We start from the raw sequence: 19,233 nt of genomic DNA on the forward strand, positions 1-19,233 counted from the left end.
TGGAGGAGACGAGAAGGGTGGCTGGTGGTGTTGTGGTCGCCGGCAGAAGAGATGCGTCGTGGTGATGGTGGCGGGTGTGTGAGTGGTGGGTGGTGCATCGTGGTGGCGGCGGGTGTGTGAGTGGTGGGTGGTATGTGGGTGGTGTATGGGGATGACGGATGAGGATGAGAGAATGAAGGGGGAAATTTTTTTTTGCATGTTTTTGAATTTTTTGGGTTTTTAGAGAGATGAGATAAATGTAATTGTGTGAGATGAGAGAGAAGTGAGTGGAAAATAAATGTTATATAGTAAAATTAGTGGTTGATTAGTGAAGGTAGTGAGGGAAAGTGTTTAATTAGTAATGATTCCCTACTTTTTGCTCTAATCCCTTGTTTTTCCTCTTCAATCTCAACCCTTCATCCTATCTTTTTAATGGCTCTAAATAGGACTTAGGGACTCAATGTTTTTTGGTGGACTCACTTGATCCTTCTTCTATATATATATATATATATCTATATATATATATATATATATCTCTCTCTCTCTCTCTCTCTCTCTCTTATATATATATATATATATATATATATATATATATATATATATATATATATATATATATATATATATATATATAGATATATATATATATATATATATATATATATATATATATATATAAGGTCCTTTAAACTTCCCGTCATGGATATTAGCAAATACTTTGTATAACTTAAAAAAATAAAATATTAATCAATTTAATTAAAATTTTAAAATAATGTGTATAAAAAAAGACATAACTTATTCATACCCACATAAGCAAAAAAAAAAGTACAATGAAAATTAATCATAAAATAAATTTAATTTAAAATTTAAAATTTTAATAAAAAAATTTAATTTAAACAAATTAAATATTAAAACCACTGTGTATAAAATAAAACATTACGCAAAAAAAAAAATACAACGAAATTTAGATATAATTTAAAATAATAAATTTTAAACAAAATTTAAATATAAGACAAAAAAAGGTATTATATGAAAAGTATTAATTGAAAAAAAAATTAAAAAAAAAATTAACGCAAATAATGTATTTTCGTAAATACATAAACATACATATAAGGAATAATCATACCGTATAAAGAAATTAATACAGTATGTATATTAAACCGTAGCGTATACAGGACTGTGTACGTATATTAGAGGTATACATAAATATACGAAATATTAAAGGTATACATAAATACTAAAAATAATAAAAGGTATTAGTAATAAATAAGAGTTAAATAAAAATTAGGAGAGAAGTTTTTTTTAATTAATAAAATATATGGCAATACCGAGAACATTAATTAGGGGGGTAATTAATGAAGGAATCAAGGGATTAATTAGATTAAATTAGATTCTTTGAGTTGGAGAAGTGGCGCGTTATTATTGGTGGTGTATGAGGACCTCATACACCTGGTGTAACTCTATCATCTTCCCATGGAAGTTGTTGCACCGGCTTTGAGAATCCTTGAGCCTGATGGAACTCAGTTTGAAGCTACATTAATTGAAGTTTTGAAGTCGATGGTTCACCTACAGTCCTGCTATCTAAAGAGTATGAAACCACGCCTAAGGTCGTTGAAGAAAGGGGTTGAAAAGAGTACAACTGTACAAGTCGGTAATAAGTGACAGTAAAGTAGTTCATGCTCAAGAGTTAAATAAGCTAATTAGTGTCACAAGTCAGAATAGGATAGAGATGACATTGGTGTAAAAATCACTCTGACTTCTACCTCTTCCATTAAAAATTTGCAATTTGCATGTAACTAGATTGTTCAATGTATGATATTTGAACTATTTGCGTATTCTTGGTAAAACTGCATCATTTTCTCATTTTAAAGTTATTTTTTGCTTTGCACGACAAATAGTCTGTGTCAACTAAAATTTACATGGAATTTTTTGAGTACGAAATATATGGTTTATAATTAAAACTTTCACCCTGGAGTACGTCTTTCGTTCATAGATGGTGGGATGATTCTCAGTTCCATCATTTAAAACCAATTCACTTAAGCAAAATCTGTATTTGTTTACTCACTAACCTTTTAATTACTTATATCATCTATATGACCTAATTACTGGGGAAAAAATAATACAAGTACCTTAGGAAAAAAGTTGGTGATAAATCTAAGTAGAGTGTTGTTTTGCTAATTTATAAATCTGAGTAGAGTACCTTATTTCCATTTTTTAACTTTATAAAAGCATGTCAAAGTTTATCCCTTAGAAATTCGAATTGCACCTATTTAAACTTATATTTATGTTAATGGTATGACAAACTATTGTCAAAATATCAACAAAAAGTACATAAACTAAATACTTAAACGAGGCGGATTAGAGCATATTGGGTATTTTTAGAGGTTTTCATTAAGTTTAGGGGTACCAATAATGTTTTTGAAAAACGAGGGGTATCATGTATAATTCGTGAAAATAAAAGGGTATCATGTAGAAAAACGCTAAAAAAAATTGTGACTTTTTTTGGTACAAAATAATTGTGAATTATTTAAACTTACCAATTATCATAATGTTCTCTCTTATTTATCCATTACAATTCAATGAATTAATCGATGTTGGCTTTTCATTACATATTTTCCAGGTAATATAAATCATTTATATAAGAATTATAGTAATATAATATTATATTATAAAATTTTAAAACTTGCCTACATAAATTGTCTATGCACGAGTCCTAAACTAGTAAAATAAATAAATAAATAAGAGGCGTACGTAGGTGTAGCTTTGCTCAATTCTCGAGGTCAATTAAAACAAAGACTTACGATGAATATCCCTTTTGACAATTCATACTATTTAATCTTCACGTGAACAGGTAATCAACATGTTTACCTGCACTACAAAATACCCCACAACTCATTAGCATGAAAAATGTTAAACAAATTAAAATTAATCGACTCAAATATTATACATGAAAACTATAGTACAAAGATTAGGCATTAATTAGAGTAAAGTCTAAAATCAATACTCGATATAAAACTACATCAATTGCCGAAAGGATACATGATTGACGCACAAGGTCGGAGGATGATTGAGTTTTATAGTGCGGCTGTATAAGACTCAACTTACAACTATGACTTTGTGCTTATATAGAATTGTAGTTGGTCCACACTTCCATTTATTCTTCTACCGTAATTAATAAGTTATAATAATTATAGTTATTATTTGCATTATCTATTTATTTATACACATAATTTATTCAACAAAAGCAATAGCCAATGAAATCGATCTAAAATAATAGCCAATGAAATCGCTCTAAAAGTTCCTCTTTTAAGTATATATACTAGATATAATGTCCGTGAAATGCACGGGCCTATATGTAGTGCCCTGTCATGTATAATTTAAAATTATCCTATATATTTTAGCTTGGTTTTAATTTAATATCACTTTTGAAAAGTACGTCTTCCATCTATATTCTTTTATACTATTATTAGACTATTGATTAATGTATAGGCTATAGCGAGATGAGACTCTTGTTTTGCCTTATCCCTAATACAATTGAAATGTAATCAAACATAACTAATAACACTCCGTTCTTACTCAATGTTACAGAAGGACTTTAAATTTACAAACTAAGACAACAATAGAACTACAATAATTAAAGCCTACCTTGACTCCTACTGTTTACTTAGATAATTCACATAGTTTTTATTTATCATAAATGACTTACTTGAACATAAATGTCACCTCTTATAAAATAATTAAGATTTTAAGGACGCATAATATAATCAATGTAATCAATAATAAAGAAAACATAGTCAACAAAAAAAAAGGCAAAATACAGAGCAATCTCTAACTAGATCTACAGGCGTAAAGAATGAAAAAACTCAATCTGAATTGTTGTGCGTAATTCATAGGAAAAGCACATATGCACACAAATATTAGTGGTATTATGTCTATAGGATTGTGATGGTGGTATTTTATAAGATATACGCTTAAATGCTTGATACCGGCCTTTTGCATCGCAAATCAACTTCTTTAATGCAAATAGGATTGTATTATTCACGTGATGAAACAAATTTTATCTCATATAGTTTGAGGAAAAATATAATACCCAATTATTGCATACTATCTAAATGAATTGAATAGATATTTTTATCAACTTATTTAATTAAATACTGTAGTTTATAAAAGTTGATACATACTCCGTAGATTGATTCATGACAATGCACCCTATTTATTAAATATCAATTGACATTTGCACCCTCTTTGTTGTACGCGGATAAATAACTCTCAAACATGAGAAATTTCCTTGTATCAAAAGTCTTTAAATTAATGTGAAAACAATCTAACAGACTCAAGGAAATTGTACTATTGTAGAAAGTCTACTACGTAGTTCATATCGATTTCAAGATTCAAGACTTAAATCATAGCTTGATGATTTAACCTCTACATATATATCATACCCAAATATTTTGTCTTATATTATATTGTGTGTTTACTACCTTAATTAGAGTCCATGAACTTGTATCGCAATTCAAGCGGCTTGCGAGCTTACATGTTAACCTAAAAAAATGGCAAAACAAATCATTATATAACGACCTTATGACTGCTATGGATAAACTTAATTACTGGGCTACTTCATCCATCTCCATTAATAGTTTACATTTACTTTATTTTTCCCCTCACAAAATAAGGTAAGTGTAAACTATTCATTAGGACAGAAACAAAATAAAATAAGTGTAAACTATTCATTAGGACAGAAAAAATACAAAATTTTGTGTTAACTATGTTCCACACATAACTATGCTTAGTCTCCTCAGATATGACATAACCGACCCATATATCCTGAATGTTACATTGCACTTTTGTCAATTTGTCTCGAAATCCTGAAAATAAAACAAAAGAAACGGTGAATTTTTCAAACTGAAAGTTAATAACACAATCATATCATATGGGGTACTACATAAAAATTAATGAAATAAAATAATAATATGCTACACAATTGTACGTAAGAATGTAATATTAGGGTTACATTGAACTTTAAAGTTGATTGGCTACTGAACAACAAACATATACGTGTATTTGTCAACTTACCAAAAAAACATTGATACAATTAAAAAAATATTAATCTTTGTTGATATTGCAATTATCCAAATCCTTTCTTCATGTTTCCTGAAAACTCATAAAAAAATATACAATTAATTTTTTTTAATATAGAACTATATTAGGTGCATGTAACAAAATTAATGTGCACAATAGAAATTAATAAGTTCATATTAATTTGTGATTAATCCATGGAGGTGGGAATATTGACCGACTAATGGCAGATATTCAACCTTTGGTTTATATACTAATTTATTTTACTTTTAAATTATAATCAATTTAGCTTGCATAAAAGATACCCCGTAATAGCTGAATTCTATTAGCTTTACAATTTCTTTACTGTTGCTTATGATCATGATGTGATAAAATATTATCTCTAACTAAAAATATTATCTCTAAATAAAATAATAATTTAGGTAGTTTCGAAAACTTGGGATCTTTGTAATCGCTCGAAAAAGTTTCCTTTAATAATATAGATAAATATTGATTAATTGGAAAAAAGAAGTGAAAATGTAATTTAATAATTTGTAAACGTCTTTTAACATCCGTAGTATATCGTTTTTTACCGGTTTACTTTATAAGATTAATACGCGTTTTATTTAGAGATCTGATATCTTATTTAATGTATTACTAATGTACTAAATTAGATGCAGGTAATGATTTAACATTATAGGATATTATTAACCGTTTAAGACAAAACAACGTAATTTAATGTGTTTTTTGATGGTAAGTAAACTTTTTTTTCTATCTTTTAATAATATTATACTTAGTACATTATAACATTAAATTAAAAGTACAGTCAATTTATACAAATAATCATATTCCCAATCTAATAACGGTTTTTCTAACGCGTGCCCTAAAGGCACGCATTAATAGTTGATTAGGCATAGGTTAAGCATTATCCTTTGTTAAGATTTTCTCATTTACCTTAATTATCTTTTATTTTTCTCTCTCCCAAATATTCTTTTATCTCCCTAATATTTCTCTTAAATATTCTTTTATGTCCCTAATATTTCTCCTCCCATCGTTTAATTTTTTTCCATGAAAGTTTGTCATCAATAAAATTTAGGGTTATTTCATAACAATAATCCATCTTATTAGTGGTCTGCAATAATCACTTCATCCTATCAATAATCCCAATTAAATCCAACCTAAACACCATACTTTCTAATAACGAACCAGCTGATATTTTATGATGTTTATGTGAATCAAATAAACCAAGTTCTTGATTCATCACTTGAAAATATTACACATAAACTTCACATATATCAGCTAGGTTGTCCAAAAACTATCAAATATTCCAACATAAACTTCAAAAAATATCAGCTGGTTCGTTATTACAAGGTATGGTGCTTAGGTTGGATTTAATTAGGATTATTGATAGGATATAGTGATTATTGCAGACCACCAATAGGATGGATTATTGTTATGAAATAACCCTAAAATTTATACCAATTTTATGCTCCATAAATCAATTTTTCATCTACCCCAAATCAACAATGAGTAATCTAATCGGTTCCGATACAACAGACTCGATCTCCTTCCGCAAGGTATGTAGTTTTTGTTTACGTATTGTGTCCAGTATAAATTATTTAGCAAATGATGTATTGTGACCTAATAATTTTTCATCTACCCCAATTTTCTTTACGTATTGTGTCTGCAAGGTATATCAAAGACTTCGGTTTATACTGTACGTCAAAACACGTATTGTGCCCGAATAATTTGTACGTATTGTTAGATATTGTGCCGTAATAATTTGTACGTCAAACCAGTGTCTAATATCTTTCACAGTCGAGTTCTTTACGCATTATGCCATAATAATTTGTACGTCAAAGCATGTATTGGTATGGTGCTATACAGTTATTGTATTGAGATGTGCTAATTTATTTCAAGTCCATGTTCTAATTTGGGTGATGATAATCACATTCATAAACCTCCGGTTTCGAAAACTAAAGGTCGTCCGAAATTCAGGCGAGAAATAGGTGGAAAAGAAGCTGCACAAAGGCAAAGTAGAAAATTGCTCTTTTTGTAAAAAGCCCGGACATAACATTACAATTTGTCCAGAAAAGGAAAACAACTGTCCTTGTTGATGCTAAGAAGAGGAAAAAAGACTCCCAAACAAGAGAAGGCTTAAATCCAATTTTTTGTTTAAAGGAGTAGAATAAATTTAGAGACTTTATTGTATGTTTTGAAATTTCATTTTTTGTATCTTGCAATTTTATTTGAGATTTTTTAAAATTGTTCTAAGTGATTATGACATTTATGGATTAAATTCAATATATTCCATTACTTTTTTTATACTGTCAATATATTCCAATTAATTGTAGTTGTAGTTGATTAAGAACAATTATGTACTAGGTAGAATTAAAAAAAAGTGTCAAACTTAATGCCACAACAACGTGAGGAAGCAATATTGGGGAGAGATGGTGGAGAAATATTAGGGAGATAAAACAATATTTAGGAGAAATATTAAGGAGATAAAAAATATTTGGGAAAGAGAAAAATAAAAGATAATTAAGGTAAATGAGAGAATCTTAACAAAGGATAATGCTTAACCTATGCCAAATCAACTATTAACTAGTTTGTTACCCGTGAAAATCACGGGTTATCATTGTATATTCTTTTTCACAATCTTAGATATTTTTTCTTTTAAATTCTATTTGATTGTTTCCTAGTTGACAATTAATAGTTTACCCATATTATTGTGATTGTATATGAAATATAGTGGGCACAATGTGATCAATTGACATCTCCCTTTTTTTATTCTTCGACTAAGAAATAATTTATGCTTGAAATATTTGTTGTCATGATAATTTTCTCCTTACAATGCAACATAAATCATATTGTGATAAATAACATTTAGAGTCATATAAGAGATTTTAGAAAATTGGAGATCGGTATAGCATATATCATCTACATAATACTCCTATATAGTTCGAGTTGTATATAGACTATTCAGAGTTCTAATTAATATGTAGACAATGTTTTGTACTTAGTTGTTTACTTTATTATAAACCATCATTTTTTACAAGTCAAGCTAAACTAAAGTTGCTATAGACACCAATGTGAGCAATACTGTATTAATATGGACAATAATTTATTGTTTGAATGTACATAGTTAAGGACAATTCGCTACATCATTATTATTATTGTATTTACAAAGTAAACCATTATTGTTCGAATGCTATAAAAAGGATTGTTCTTTTCATATATGAAAAGTACAATTGCAAAACATATAAATGGTACAAATAATATAATACGTATAACTTCAAAGAGATGCCAATGTTTTAGTTAAAAGATTATGTTTTTATCTAAGTTTGTCAATTTCACTTCCACCAGCCTCTACATTGGTCAAGTTATATATTTGTAACCTAATTGTAATTATATGACAATAATTACCATGATCATAACTTACAACTTCTTGCTTTCACACATCAATTCACCGTTGGTGTGAGTTATGATAATTGGTCTAATTTTCACGTTAAACTCCCGTTTCCTTTTGAAAATCTATCGTTTAAATACTACTATAAATGATAGTAATTTGTACTAAAATAAAAATGTTAAATGAAAAAGAGATTGTAATATGAAATTAGGCACAAAAATGAGATATGATCCATTTTTTATAGGTATTATGTATCTATCTAGGTATTTATATAGGATATTCGGTTTTATCTGATAATGTATGACCCCATAATTTTAAAGAAATACAAGCGAAGGCGTCAATCAATTATCACTCTCATATAAAATTAGCGATTAGAAAGTTGATATTTTTAAAGAAGACCAAATATAAATCGATATCAATCATTAATGCATATTTTTATTCTAAAATGTTTATCATCTTCAATACATATTTGCATAAATTTTATAATTTGATGACGTAGAAATTACGGAATTTTAAAAGGGAAAATAGAAGATTTAACCTGTTAATTATGTAAAAACTAAATCTTTCTGTGCATGACAGTTTTAGTTATATAATTTTATCAAAACGCCTTCCGCCTATACAATATAAGGAAAACAAAAAAAAAATACACGAATTAGTAATTAATCATAAAAAGTTCAACGAAATCAAATAAACAACTCAAATTTTTCCCCCACATGACTATTTTAGAGGAAAACAAAGCTAAATTTACCTATGCATGAAATTGTTAGTTATATGACTTTACCAAATTAAAGCGCCTTCCGCCTACACAATATAAGGAAAACAAAGAACAACACACGAATTAGTAATTGATCATACAAAATTCAAGGAAGACAAATAAACTACTCAAAAAAATTTCTCTCCACATGACTATTTTAGAGGAAAACAAAGAAACAATCTTAAATAAGTGAGATTAAATAACGCTAATTTGGAAGTTGAATGATGTACATTGAAATTTAGTGTACAAATTTTAAATGGCAACAATTTAATTTAGGAAAAAACATTCAAAAAGTTGGCATTCAAAAGGTTGTAGATAATGAATTGAGCTATACTTGTGATCTTTATAGTGAAAAATTATGGCAAATTTAATATAGAAGTTGAATGGGGTGATAGTTAATACACCAGAATTAGAAGAGTCGATAGTGTTAATGTAAAAAATTATGGCAAAATTAATATAGAAGTTGAATAGGGTGATAGTTAATACTCCAGAATTAGAAGAGTCGATAGTGTTAATGTAAAAAATTATGGCAAAATTAATATAGAAGTTGAATGGGGTGATAGTTAATACTCCAGAATTAGAAGAGTCGATAGTGTTAATGTACTTATTTATGAAAGCTAACACGATGAAGGCTAAAAGGGTTACCACTTGGCAATCTTAGACTTGTCAAGCTACCCTTTTTATATTATTATATAGATATAGATATATAAATATAGACATGATGAAGGCTAAAAGGGTTGCCACTTGGCAATCTAAGACTACTCAAACTACCCTTTTTATATTATTATATAGATATAGATATAGATCATATTTATAGATTTACATATGTATTTAATTTATTGAAATTGAGCAAGTTTATTGCAATAATATTTAAGAATGAGTTGCACATATAAATAATTTTAAATTAGAGTGATGTAAATTTTTATTTTTCGTTTAACCAATTATACTTTTAAAAATTAAAATGTCAATGTTTTATGTTATGTTATTATTTGCCCTTAATATTTACAAATTCATTATTATTTCATAAACGGCGTAAAATTAGAATTATGTGATATTTATTTGTTACTTAAATATCCTAAGAATAAACGTAGAAATTTAAAATTTAGTATGAATTTTGATTTTTAATTTATCTAGAAATTAAAAATGCCAAAATTTAATGTTTTTTATACTAATTTATTTTTTATGTAAATATTTTTAATTTGCGTATCGTTTTAAATGGACCATTATACGAACATGAATTACTCTCTTAATTAAACACCTCACACTACATGGAGGATTGGTGACGTGGAATTTTGGTAATGCGAGGTGAGATTGTCTATGTGGCCTTTAAAGTTTAGCCTTTTAATAATATTTATAGATAGATAGATGCGTGTCCTAACGGCACGCGTTAGAAAAACCGATCTAATAAATACCGTAATATAGTACGAGAACTACACTGATAAAACCATCAAAATCCCAATTCTTTCCTTGAACCCAAAACCCACATCTAGGCTCTAACCCTAAACTCACCTCTAACCATAAACTGAGATTATACGGCAGCCGACGACGATAGTGATCGGCGAAGACGACGACCAGCAAGAAGGATAATTTTTTTTTATTCCTATTTCGAATCCATCAATTATTTAGTAAGTATGATTTTAATCTTTTTATTGTTTTTAATTTCATATGCTTATTTGAATTGAATCTCATACGAATTTGCTATTCAGTTTTCTATTCAAACGAATTTGCCCTTAAATTAGTACTGTATTAATTTGCTATTCAATTGCTATTAATTTGTTCTTAATTTCATATGTTTCGTCTGATTTTACTGATGATGATTTGTCGAAGAGTGTGCTAGTTAATGAATGAATGCTTTAAACTTTGAGCTTTGCTTATTTGATTTTCAGGGATAATGTACATGTCCTAGTTAATGCAAGTGAAATCAGTGGTGTTTGAATTTTATTTTTGCGTATACCTTTCCAATTACAAAAAAATGCATCAATTACTCTAGATAATTGTCCTCTTATTCTTTTGGGGTAAATCCAGTAGAAGAATAAGAAGATTATTTGTCTTAAATTATATACTTTATTTTCAATTCTAATTTCTGGGTTTAATAATTACTCATGTCAAGTTTTTTGTCATTATTGTCACTTTCTGGTAAATTTATTGGTTTTCTTCTCCTTTTCTGGGCTTTTCAATTAATTATGGGGTTGTTATTAAAAATGTAAATACTATTATTGGAGATATTTAATATTTATTGTTTAGTATATTTAATATTGAAAATCATCGAACAATGTAGATGGACAATTCTGACAATAGTCATAAAATTTAATTACTTGAAATAATTGTTGTAGTTATTGCTACTTGAAACCGATTTATTATATACGGAGTATACAATTAAGACTTGATAGAAACCAAGTATAATGCTGTGTTAATTCCCATATAGAACATGGGTCCTGAAAATCAGGAAATACAAAATGTATTTTTTTTGACTTAATGACTTTCAACCACAGAGCGACACATAGGCTCTGTGGTTGTTGCTTTAATAAATAAGATACGATATCAATTCTATAAAAATCGATCTGTAGCTTACACACGGTAGATTGTCGTGAAAACTAAGAGGGTGGTGGCAAAGGCTAAAGGGTAGTCAACTTTTTTTTATATATATGGTGGCCGAAATTGGTAGTGAGAGAATGATAGTGTCATAATTTGTTGTGGGTATAATGCAATTCTTTCGTGTAGCGAGGAAGAGGCTTTGTGGATTTTAGGTTGAGCCATACCGGGTTTTGGGCGAGTGGTTTGCTGCTTTCGCTTAAAAATAATATCTACCATGAGGGGTTGTGGCCGAATTTTAATAGTGATCAAAGGAGTGGTGGTCGAATTTTAGTAGTGAGATAATGCAATTTTGGTGGTAATTTGGCCAAGAGGCTGGTGGCCAATAATTTTGGTGGTGGTTGACCAAAGGAGTTGCGGCAAAACATTAATAGTGGGTTTGCTGCAGTTCTTGGGGTTGTGTAAGGTGGATTAAGGGTGGTGGTAGTGGAAGAAGATTAATTCTTAATTAAGGCGTTAACTTTTATCAAGAGCCTCACCCTACCACATTTGAAGACCATCTCAATCAAAGCTTTAAGGTTATGATCGACTCAATCAGTCAATCAGTGATCATATATCTTATATCTTGGGCCATTGAAATTAAGAAACCGTTGCTTAGGAATTAGAAGATGGGCCCTAGGCCGCCGCCCCTCCAGACGACCCTTAGAACGGGGGGGGGGGGGGTTCTATTGTGAAGTTTTAGCCTACTGTTGCGGATGAGGCTGTGGCAATCTTCAATCCCCGGATTACTTGGTTGCATTGTGGTCTCGTGCCCGATATCTAATACCATGCTTCATCCTTCCAAGGCGCTCTTAAGAACCTGACATCTGAACTTCAGGCCTATTAAGTATTGATAATGGATTTCTTTAGTATTTTGACATTCAATCAATGTTCTTTGGCATATATAGTGTTTTACCTCCCTCCCCAGCCTTCCAAAAAAAAAAAAAAAAAAAAATAGCACAGTGATGCTGTATTTTTTGAGAAAGTTGCTGACCTTTTCTTATCTGTGTTGCAGTGCATTATTATTCTGTTGCCCATTGATTGAACATGTCTGCTGGAACTGGACTTGAACCTCTTGTGGATCGTATGTGTTAGTCTCTTTTGTTTTTTAAATCATGAAACATTGTGGCCTACGGACCCAAATATGTTAACATTAGTTTTTCCTGATCTTTTTTGCAGAATTGATATCAGTTATAACAAATGATGGCCGCAACATTGTGGTGAGTTTGCAAAGACCGTTGCTATAAAGATAGCGTGTTCTTTTTTTCTTGTTAAAATATTAATATTGCTTGCTAAACATTGTGGCTTACTATGACGTAGGGGTACCTCAAGGGTTTTGATCAGGCAACAAACATTATTCTGGATGAATCACACGAGAGGGTTTTCTCTACAAAGGTTTGAATGAATTCCTTACATGATCCAAATCCTCTGATCTACTTTGGGCTGTCGCAATAAATTTTTATAACTAAAAAATTATTGGAGTAATACGTCTTTGGAGACTCTGTGATTAATGGTCGTCTAAGGATGATATTTTCTGAAAAACTGTAATATCTTTGCCGTTACTTGTTGCTCTCATAGACATGCACTATATTGCATTTCCATAACACCTTTTCTTGTAGACCTATTTTGACTCGCTAAACTAATCGAAGAAATGGCTACTCTGTACCTGAACAGTGACACACCTTAGTTTCCTCATGAATGCTTAAAGCTAAAGCATTAGTTTATAATCTAAATCACAGTGGAGAAACAAATGAGAGTATGAAATGCTGTCTCACTAGTCGTAGCTATTCACAAGTCACAATACACAACATTTTGACAAGAAAAGTACCTTGTCAGGCTGTCAACAAAGTTGTAGATTATCGACTTTTTGAATTTGCGTATGTGACTGCATAATTCAGCAAAAGACCTTGTGAAAGTTGCACACCTTAAGAGGAGTATTGGATTTACACATTCCACATGATGCAAAGATGAAGCCACATGAAAGATTTGTGACTAACTCCCACATGTTATTGTCTTGGCATTCAAGTATCATTCTAGGTAGCAACTTTGCCCATCTTTGATTTGTGAGGTAGCCTATGCAGCCACGTAGTTGGGGATCATGTGAGTCGTCCTCTAAGAAAAAATCAGGAGCGTTATTGAGATTGTAAGACATGTATACATCAGCTTTCCAGAATCCACTGAAAATCTGATTATATTTTCCTTACCACCTTGTAAGAAATGTAAGGTTAAAATCTGGGACAAGCATTTCCAAGATGAAGCACGGGTGCGCTAATGAACCCTAACCATTCCTATGTAGTAACATCTTTTCAAAATTATTTGAGTCTACAAAGACTCCAGATAATTAGCTGATCACAAGAGCTGTATATTTGTTGATTACTTGGTCAAAGCATTCCCAAGGAGAAGCATGCTGCTACAAAGACTCCAGATGATTTGTTAACAAGTATAAATTCATAAAATAAAGATACAAATGGACTTTGTATATTATTGGGTAAGAATGGATAAATGGCCTCAAAAGTAGTCGTCGTGTTTTGAGATCACTTGCCCTCATTCTTGTATGATTTGCGGATATATTAGCAGAGAGGGGATACTGTAAATGAAATTGAAGAACGATCCAACTCTTAATACAATACACATGCAAAATCAGGTCTTGGTTAGTCTAGTTAACACTTCCTTCTCTTGCTTGTGACATACTTATAGATGTTAATAATATGACTAAAAGCAGCATTTCCAGTAAACGGTAATGATTTTTAGTCTAAATTTTTAACATTATTTCACAAAATTTACTCCTTCGGAAACTCTTGGTGAAGATCACTACTTTCTGATTTTTGTCTGTGTAGAAGGGAATATGAACTTGTTAACTGAATTTGCTGTTGTTAGACTCATGTTACATTCTGGTGTTAGACCCGTCCCATTCCCAACCCCACTTCCATCACCCTTTATTTTTTCTGGGCAAGCTGATTTGAGTTATGCTTAAATTTGTTGTGTTTTTCACGATACTCACTATTTGAGAGCCAGATGTAATGACAACATAATTTGCTGAATTGCAGGAAGGTGTTCAACAAATTGTATTGGGTTTGTATATCATAAGAGGCGATAACATGTATGATTCTCTTCATCCTGAACTACTATTTACTCACCAATTGGTGGCTTCTTAAGTCTAAACTGGGTAAACGGGTGTTCAACAAACGGGTCGGTTCAATATCATGCTCAACAAAGTTCTGGTCAACTATGGGTCAAATTAGGTCAATTGTCATTGTTGGTCATATTCGAGTTGTCCTGTTCTTGTCTGATTCGGGTGTTAGGCCCAAGTTACTTGGTTTGGGTGAGTTTTGCCGGTTTCAACGTGTTGCTTGAAGAGTAGGCTAAGCTTTGCGCTTAACAGAATTTCTATCTGGTCTTAACAGTGACTATTACCGACTGCATTGCAGATGTATAATTGGCGAACTAGACGAAGAACTGGATGCTGAGCTTGGGTTATCCGAATTGAGAGGCCATCCTCTGAAGCCTGTGATCCACTAATGAGAAGATGGTGGTCGTTTGTTGTTACTTGTTGGGTTGTGATTTGTGAAGGACAATAGTCTTACTTTACGATGCTCATGAAAATGATGCTCGTGGATCTTCTTTCAAGCTTTGGTTTAGCATATTACTAGTATTAATATTGTAGCTTTCTGGTGGACACAAGTTGTATGTAAATCGAAGACGGCTTTCTTTTTCTCCAAGATTTTGATATTATGCTGTCTTTGTTTTTGAACAAGTGCACATTTTCCAAATAGAAATTCTGAGCATGGGAACTATGAAATAGGTTCGGGGTTATTTAATCAGGGTAAGAAAGTTAATGCTTAAATTGGAAAGGTTAGGAAAGCATATACTGCAATATTTATCGTAAAAGCTCAAAAAGTTTGTTGTTCAAACTAAAACTACTCGTGATATTCCAGAGTACCGTACCTCTTCAATTTCACAAAGTGACTTGTGAAAATATGATTCGTTGGAGAAGTTAAAAAAACAATATGCCATTCACTCTTGAAGTGCTCTCGGTATTGTTAGTTCAGTTGGAGAACAGAAGCATCAGTATTGTTCTTTTGGTATGCTTGGAAGCGATTCTTCATTGATTTCATCAAAACTGATCAACGCCACTATCTCCCGCAGCATGCACCAACACTGCTAGAATTTCTAGCCTTCCCTTTAGATTTCTGACTAGGCAGGCCATACCAGGGTCCATTTCACAAATCTGTATTTTTGTTTACAAAACATGTAATGTTTAAACAGTCCGTCTTGCTTGTGACAGAGATATCCGTCGCAAGCTTGCGACGGGTTGGATAGTGTCGTTTAAGTGCTAAATGGGTAGGCAATCCGTACTGTGCACTATAGTAATTGTTTTCTTTTCATTTTCCTAATACCTCACTCTAAGATTACACACTTCCCGTCAATTCATTTTCTCTTTTCATTTTCTTCTCTCTTCATTTTCTTCTCTCTTCTTCTCTCTTCATTCAAGAAACCCATGACATAGTAGTCATCTTCAGTTATCTTCAGTCATCTTCATCATCGAAACACAAAAAAATAGTGACAAAAAAATTACAAAGACATCACTTGCAAAGAATACAAAAAAATAAGCAAACAAGGGAAATCAAGATCAAAGGTGGGTTTAGAACATACATTTTATTTGAATATTTGGTGATTTTTCATTTTTGGCATATGCATAAAAAAAAAGAGAGTTAAATTTAGAGTTTATAAATTGGGATTTGTGAATATTTTCTGGATTTATAAATTTAGGGTAAAAAAAGGAGCTAAATTTTGGGTATGATCGTTATTTTAGATTTTTGGGGTCTTGATAACTGTTTAGATTTATTTTTCATTGTGATTTGATGACTGTTTATATTTTCGATTTGCATGTTTGCGATCCATTTTAGTCTTATTGATATAGTTTTGTGAAGTGTATTTGTGAAGTGTATTATGTGACCTATAAACTGTGAAAATGTTACCAAATTAAGATGATTTTGTATTATGTTACAAAGGGCATGTCTCAACTTAATTTGGTAGGGTTCATTATGTTTATAAACTCGGACACTTTGTTACTACATGCTGTGGTGTTGTGTTTTATTTATTTTTTTATCAAATTTTTTAACAAATTTCATGATCGTTGCCATTTTAAACTTGAATCTCAAATAAATTTTATCATTTTAGTAAATTTTTCCATTTTTTGTTTTGTTAAAGTCAATTTTCATTGCTTTTGTTGAATTTTTGTTGGTGGTTGTTAGGAATGTTAGTTTGATTGTTACAATTTATAGTTCATTTTTCCTTCCTATGGTTGTGTTTTGTTAAATTTTGGGTCAATTTTGTTTATCAAATTCCAACATTTTAGTTGTTATGAAATTTTGACTAAAGAACAAAAGATCACCAAATCGAGTTCACTTGTTTATATATTAAAGTAATTTGTTACCAATATTAGAGATCTTGCCGTCCTTGGGAGATCGTAACATATTGATCAATGAAGTGAACATGTAACAGACTGAAATATGTTTCCATTTCCTGAATGTTTGTGACCATATTTACCGGGTGTACTTTATTTATCCCATCACATATTAGTTGACTGAAAATGATAACTTATACTCCTCAAATGGTCGCATAAATAAAATCTAGGTAAACATGTACCTCAAATGATTTTTGAAGTGGTCACATGTTAAATTGGGGTGGTTACATTTTTCTCCAGTGATGGGAAAAAAGTTATGCATCTTTATCTAATTCACGAAATTCAAGAGTACTTGAAAAAACGATTTTATGCAAACACAATATGGGTGCTGTCTTGAGGATAGTGAAGCATGGAGAGCATATAGGAAAAATGTTTTATGGGTGTTCTCTTTGGCCGGTATGTTATTTAACTTCATTTTTTGTTTGTTAATTTATTTTTGCAATTGAATTTGATTATATCTTGTGTAATCATTTCCTTATTGTACAACACTTGCAGCACAATAGTTGTGGCTTTTTTCAATTAGTTGATGTCATGGCGGAAAGTGAGGATACAGAGAAGAAGAACGAGTTGCTAGAGAAAATGAAGAATTCGAAGATAAAGAATGAAAAGTTGAAAATGGTTGTTGTAGAATTAAATATTGAAATCAAGAAACATAAGAAAAGCGAGAAATTAGTTATGGTTACCTTGTTGGTTTCTTGGGTTTTATTTGCAGTTTATTGTATGTTTAAGAATTGAAAAATAGTAAACATTTGTTGACATATTGAATAAGTTTGTGAACAAGTTCTAATGTGTAATATGTTTCCATTATACAGATGTTTGTTTACATAAGTAGTTGAATGTAAGTGATCTGAAAATGTTAACATATTTAAACCTAAAATGGTAACATGTTGGATCATTACTTCACATGTTGGAATGTGTAATATGTTAGCATTATACAACTCTATGTTTATATGCTTTTACAAAATTTAATAATCCTTAAATTAGTAGCATATTGCACCTGATGTTAACATCTTGTAAAAAGTAGTGTAACTAACTTAGTGATCATTTTATAACTTTCTGTTTGTATTAAATGTTGCAACAAAGTGGTAGCTTATCATCTAAAATTAGTGTCAAAAGAAGGATGTGGAGGACATCGGCTTTGGTGGCCTGCTAGAGCTGAAAACGCATGCGTTTTATCATCAAATGGTTGATTGGTTGCTACGTAAATATGATCCTAGCTCCCGGATGTTCCTCTTTAACAGACACATCCAGTTTGTCCTAGCGAAGCACGATGTCTACGATGCATTTATGTTACCTTGTACAATTGTACTGATAAACAGATAGATGCGAAGACCGATCAGGATTTGGCCAAAATTTGGCGTGACCGTTTCAAGTTGTCGAAAAACGATGAGTTGTCATTTGAGGCTGTTAGGCAGGAGATGTTGGCTCTGGCTGATGGAGGAGCTCATTTCAAAAGGTTGTTTGTCGTGTTTGCTATGAGGACATTCTTGGCACCTACTGAAGTTGACAGGGTCACATTAGAGAAAAAAGTATGGACATTGACAAAATACAAAACAACAAGTGCATTTAAATGAACTTAGATAGTGTAGTTGACAGGGTGACATTTGCTCAAAAAGTATAGACATCAATACAATAGAAAACAACAAGTTCAAACTGAGATAGTCTAGTTGACAGGGTGACATTTGCCCACAAAGTATAGACATCAATACAATACAAAACAACAAGTGCAATTTACATTATCTGCCTTACTATAGTTGACAGGGTAACATTTGTCCTAAAAGTATAGACCTTTGTGAAAAAACCACCAACATGTGCATTTATATGAACTGACATAATCTAGTTAAGAGGATCACATTAGAAGAAAAAGTATAGACATCAATAAAATACAACACAACAACTGCATTTTACATTATATGCCTTACTCTAGTTGACAGGTGACATTTGCCCTAAAAGTAAACACCTTTGTGAGAAATACAAACGACATGTACAATTATATGA

At 30.9% G+C, this 19,233-nt stretch overlaps 1 protein-coding gene across 4 annotated transcripts; it reads left to right on the forward strand.

Annotated features, from left to right (window-relative positions):
* The first annotated feature begins 10,628 nt into the window (after window positions 1–10,628).
* LOC141638652 (sm-like protein LSM8) lies at window positions 10,629–15,522 on the forward strand. 4 transcript variants are annotated; one of them, XM_074447996.1, is made up of 6 exons: window positions 10,629–10,826; window positions 12,784–12,852; window positions 12,948–12,988; window positions 13,089–13,163; window positions 14,816–14,868; window positions 15,173–15,522. In XM_074447996.1, exons 2-6 carry the CDS (start codon window positions 12,816–12,818, stop codon window positions 15,285–15,287), a joined length of 321 nt encoding a protein of 106 aa, XP_074304097.1. In that variant the 5' UTR covers window positions 10,629–10,826; window positions 12,784–12,815; the 3' UTR covers window positions 15,288–15,522. The 4 variants fall into 4 exon arrangements, with proteins under 4 accessions (XP_074304097.1, XP_074304096.1, XP_074304099.1 ...); XM_074447995.1 differs by having other exon boundaries at window positions 10,630–10,822; XM_074447998.1 differs by having other exon boundaries at window positions 10,632–10,826; window positions 15,197–15,522.
* Window positions 15,523–19,233: the final 3,711 nt, after the last annotated feature.

This window comes from Silene latifolia, unplaced genomic scaffold, assembly GCF_048544455.1.
Source record: "Silene latifolia isolate original U9 population unplaced genomic scaffold, ASM4854445v1 scaffold_202, whole genome shotgun sequence".
NCBI lineage: Eukaryota > Viridiplantae > Streptophyta > Magnoliopsida > Caryophyllales > Caryophyllaceae > Silene > Silene latifolia.

Excerpts from the sequence above, each read along its gene's own strand:
- LOC141638652 (XM_074447996.1), top strand. The coding sequence starts at position 12,816 with ATGTCTGCTGGAACTGGACTTGAACCTCTTGTGGATC. Across the intron at positions 12,989-13,088 it reads ATGATGGCCGCAACATTGTG|GGGTACCTCAAGGGTTTTGA; the intron begins GTGAGTTTGCAA and ends ACTATGACGTAG. Across the intron at positions 13,164-14,815 it reads AGAGGGTTTTCTCTACAAAG|GAAGGTGTTCAACAAATTGT; the intron begins GTTTGAATGAAT and ends GCTGAATTGCAG.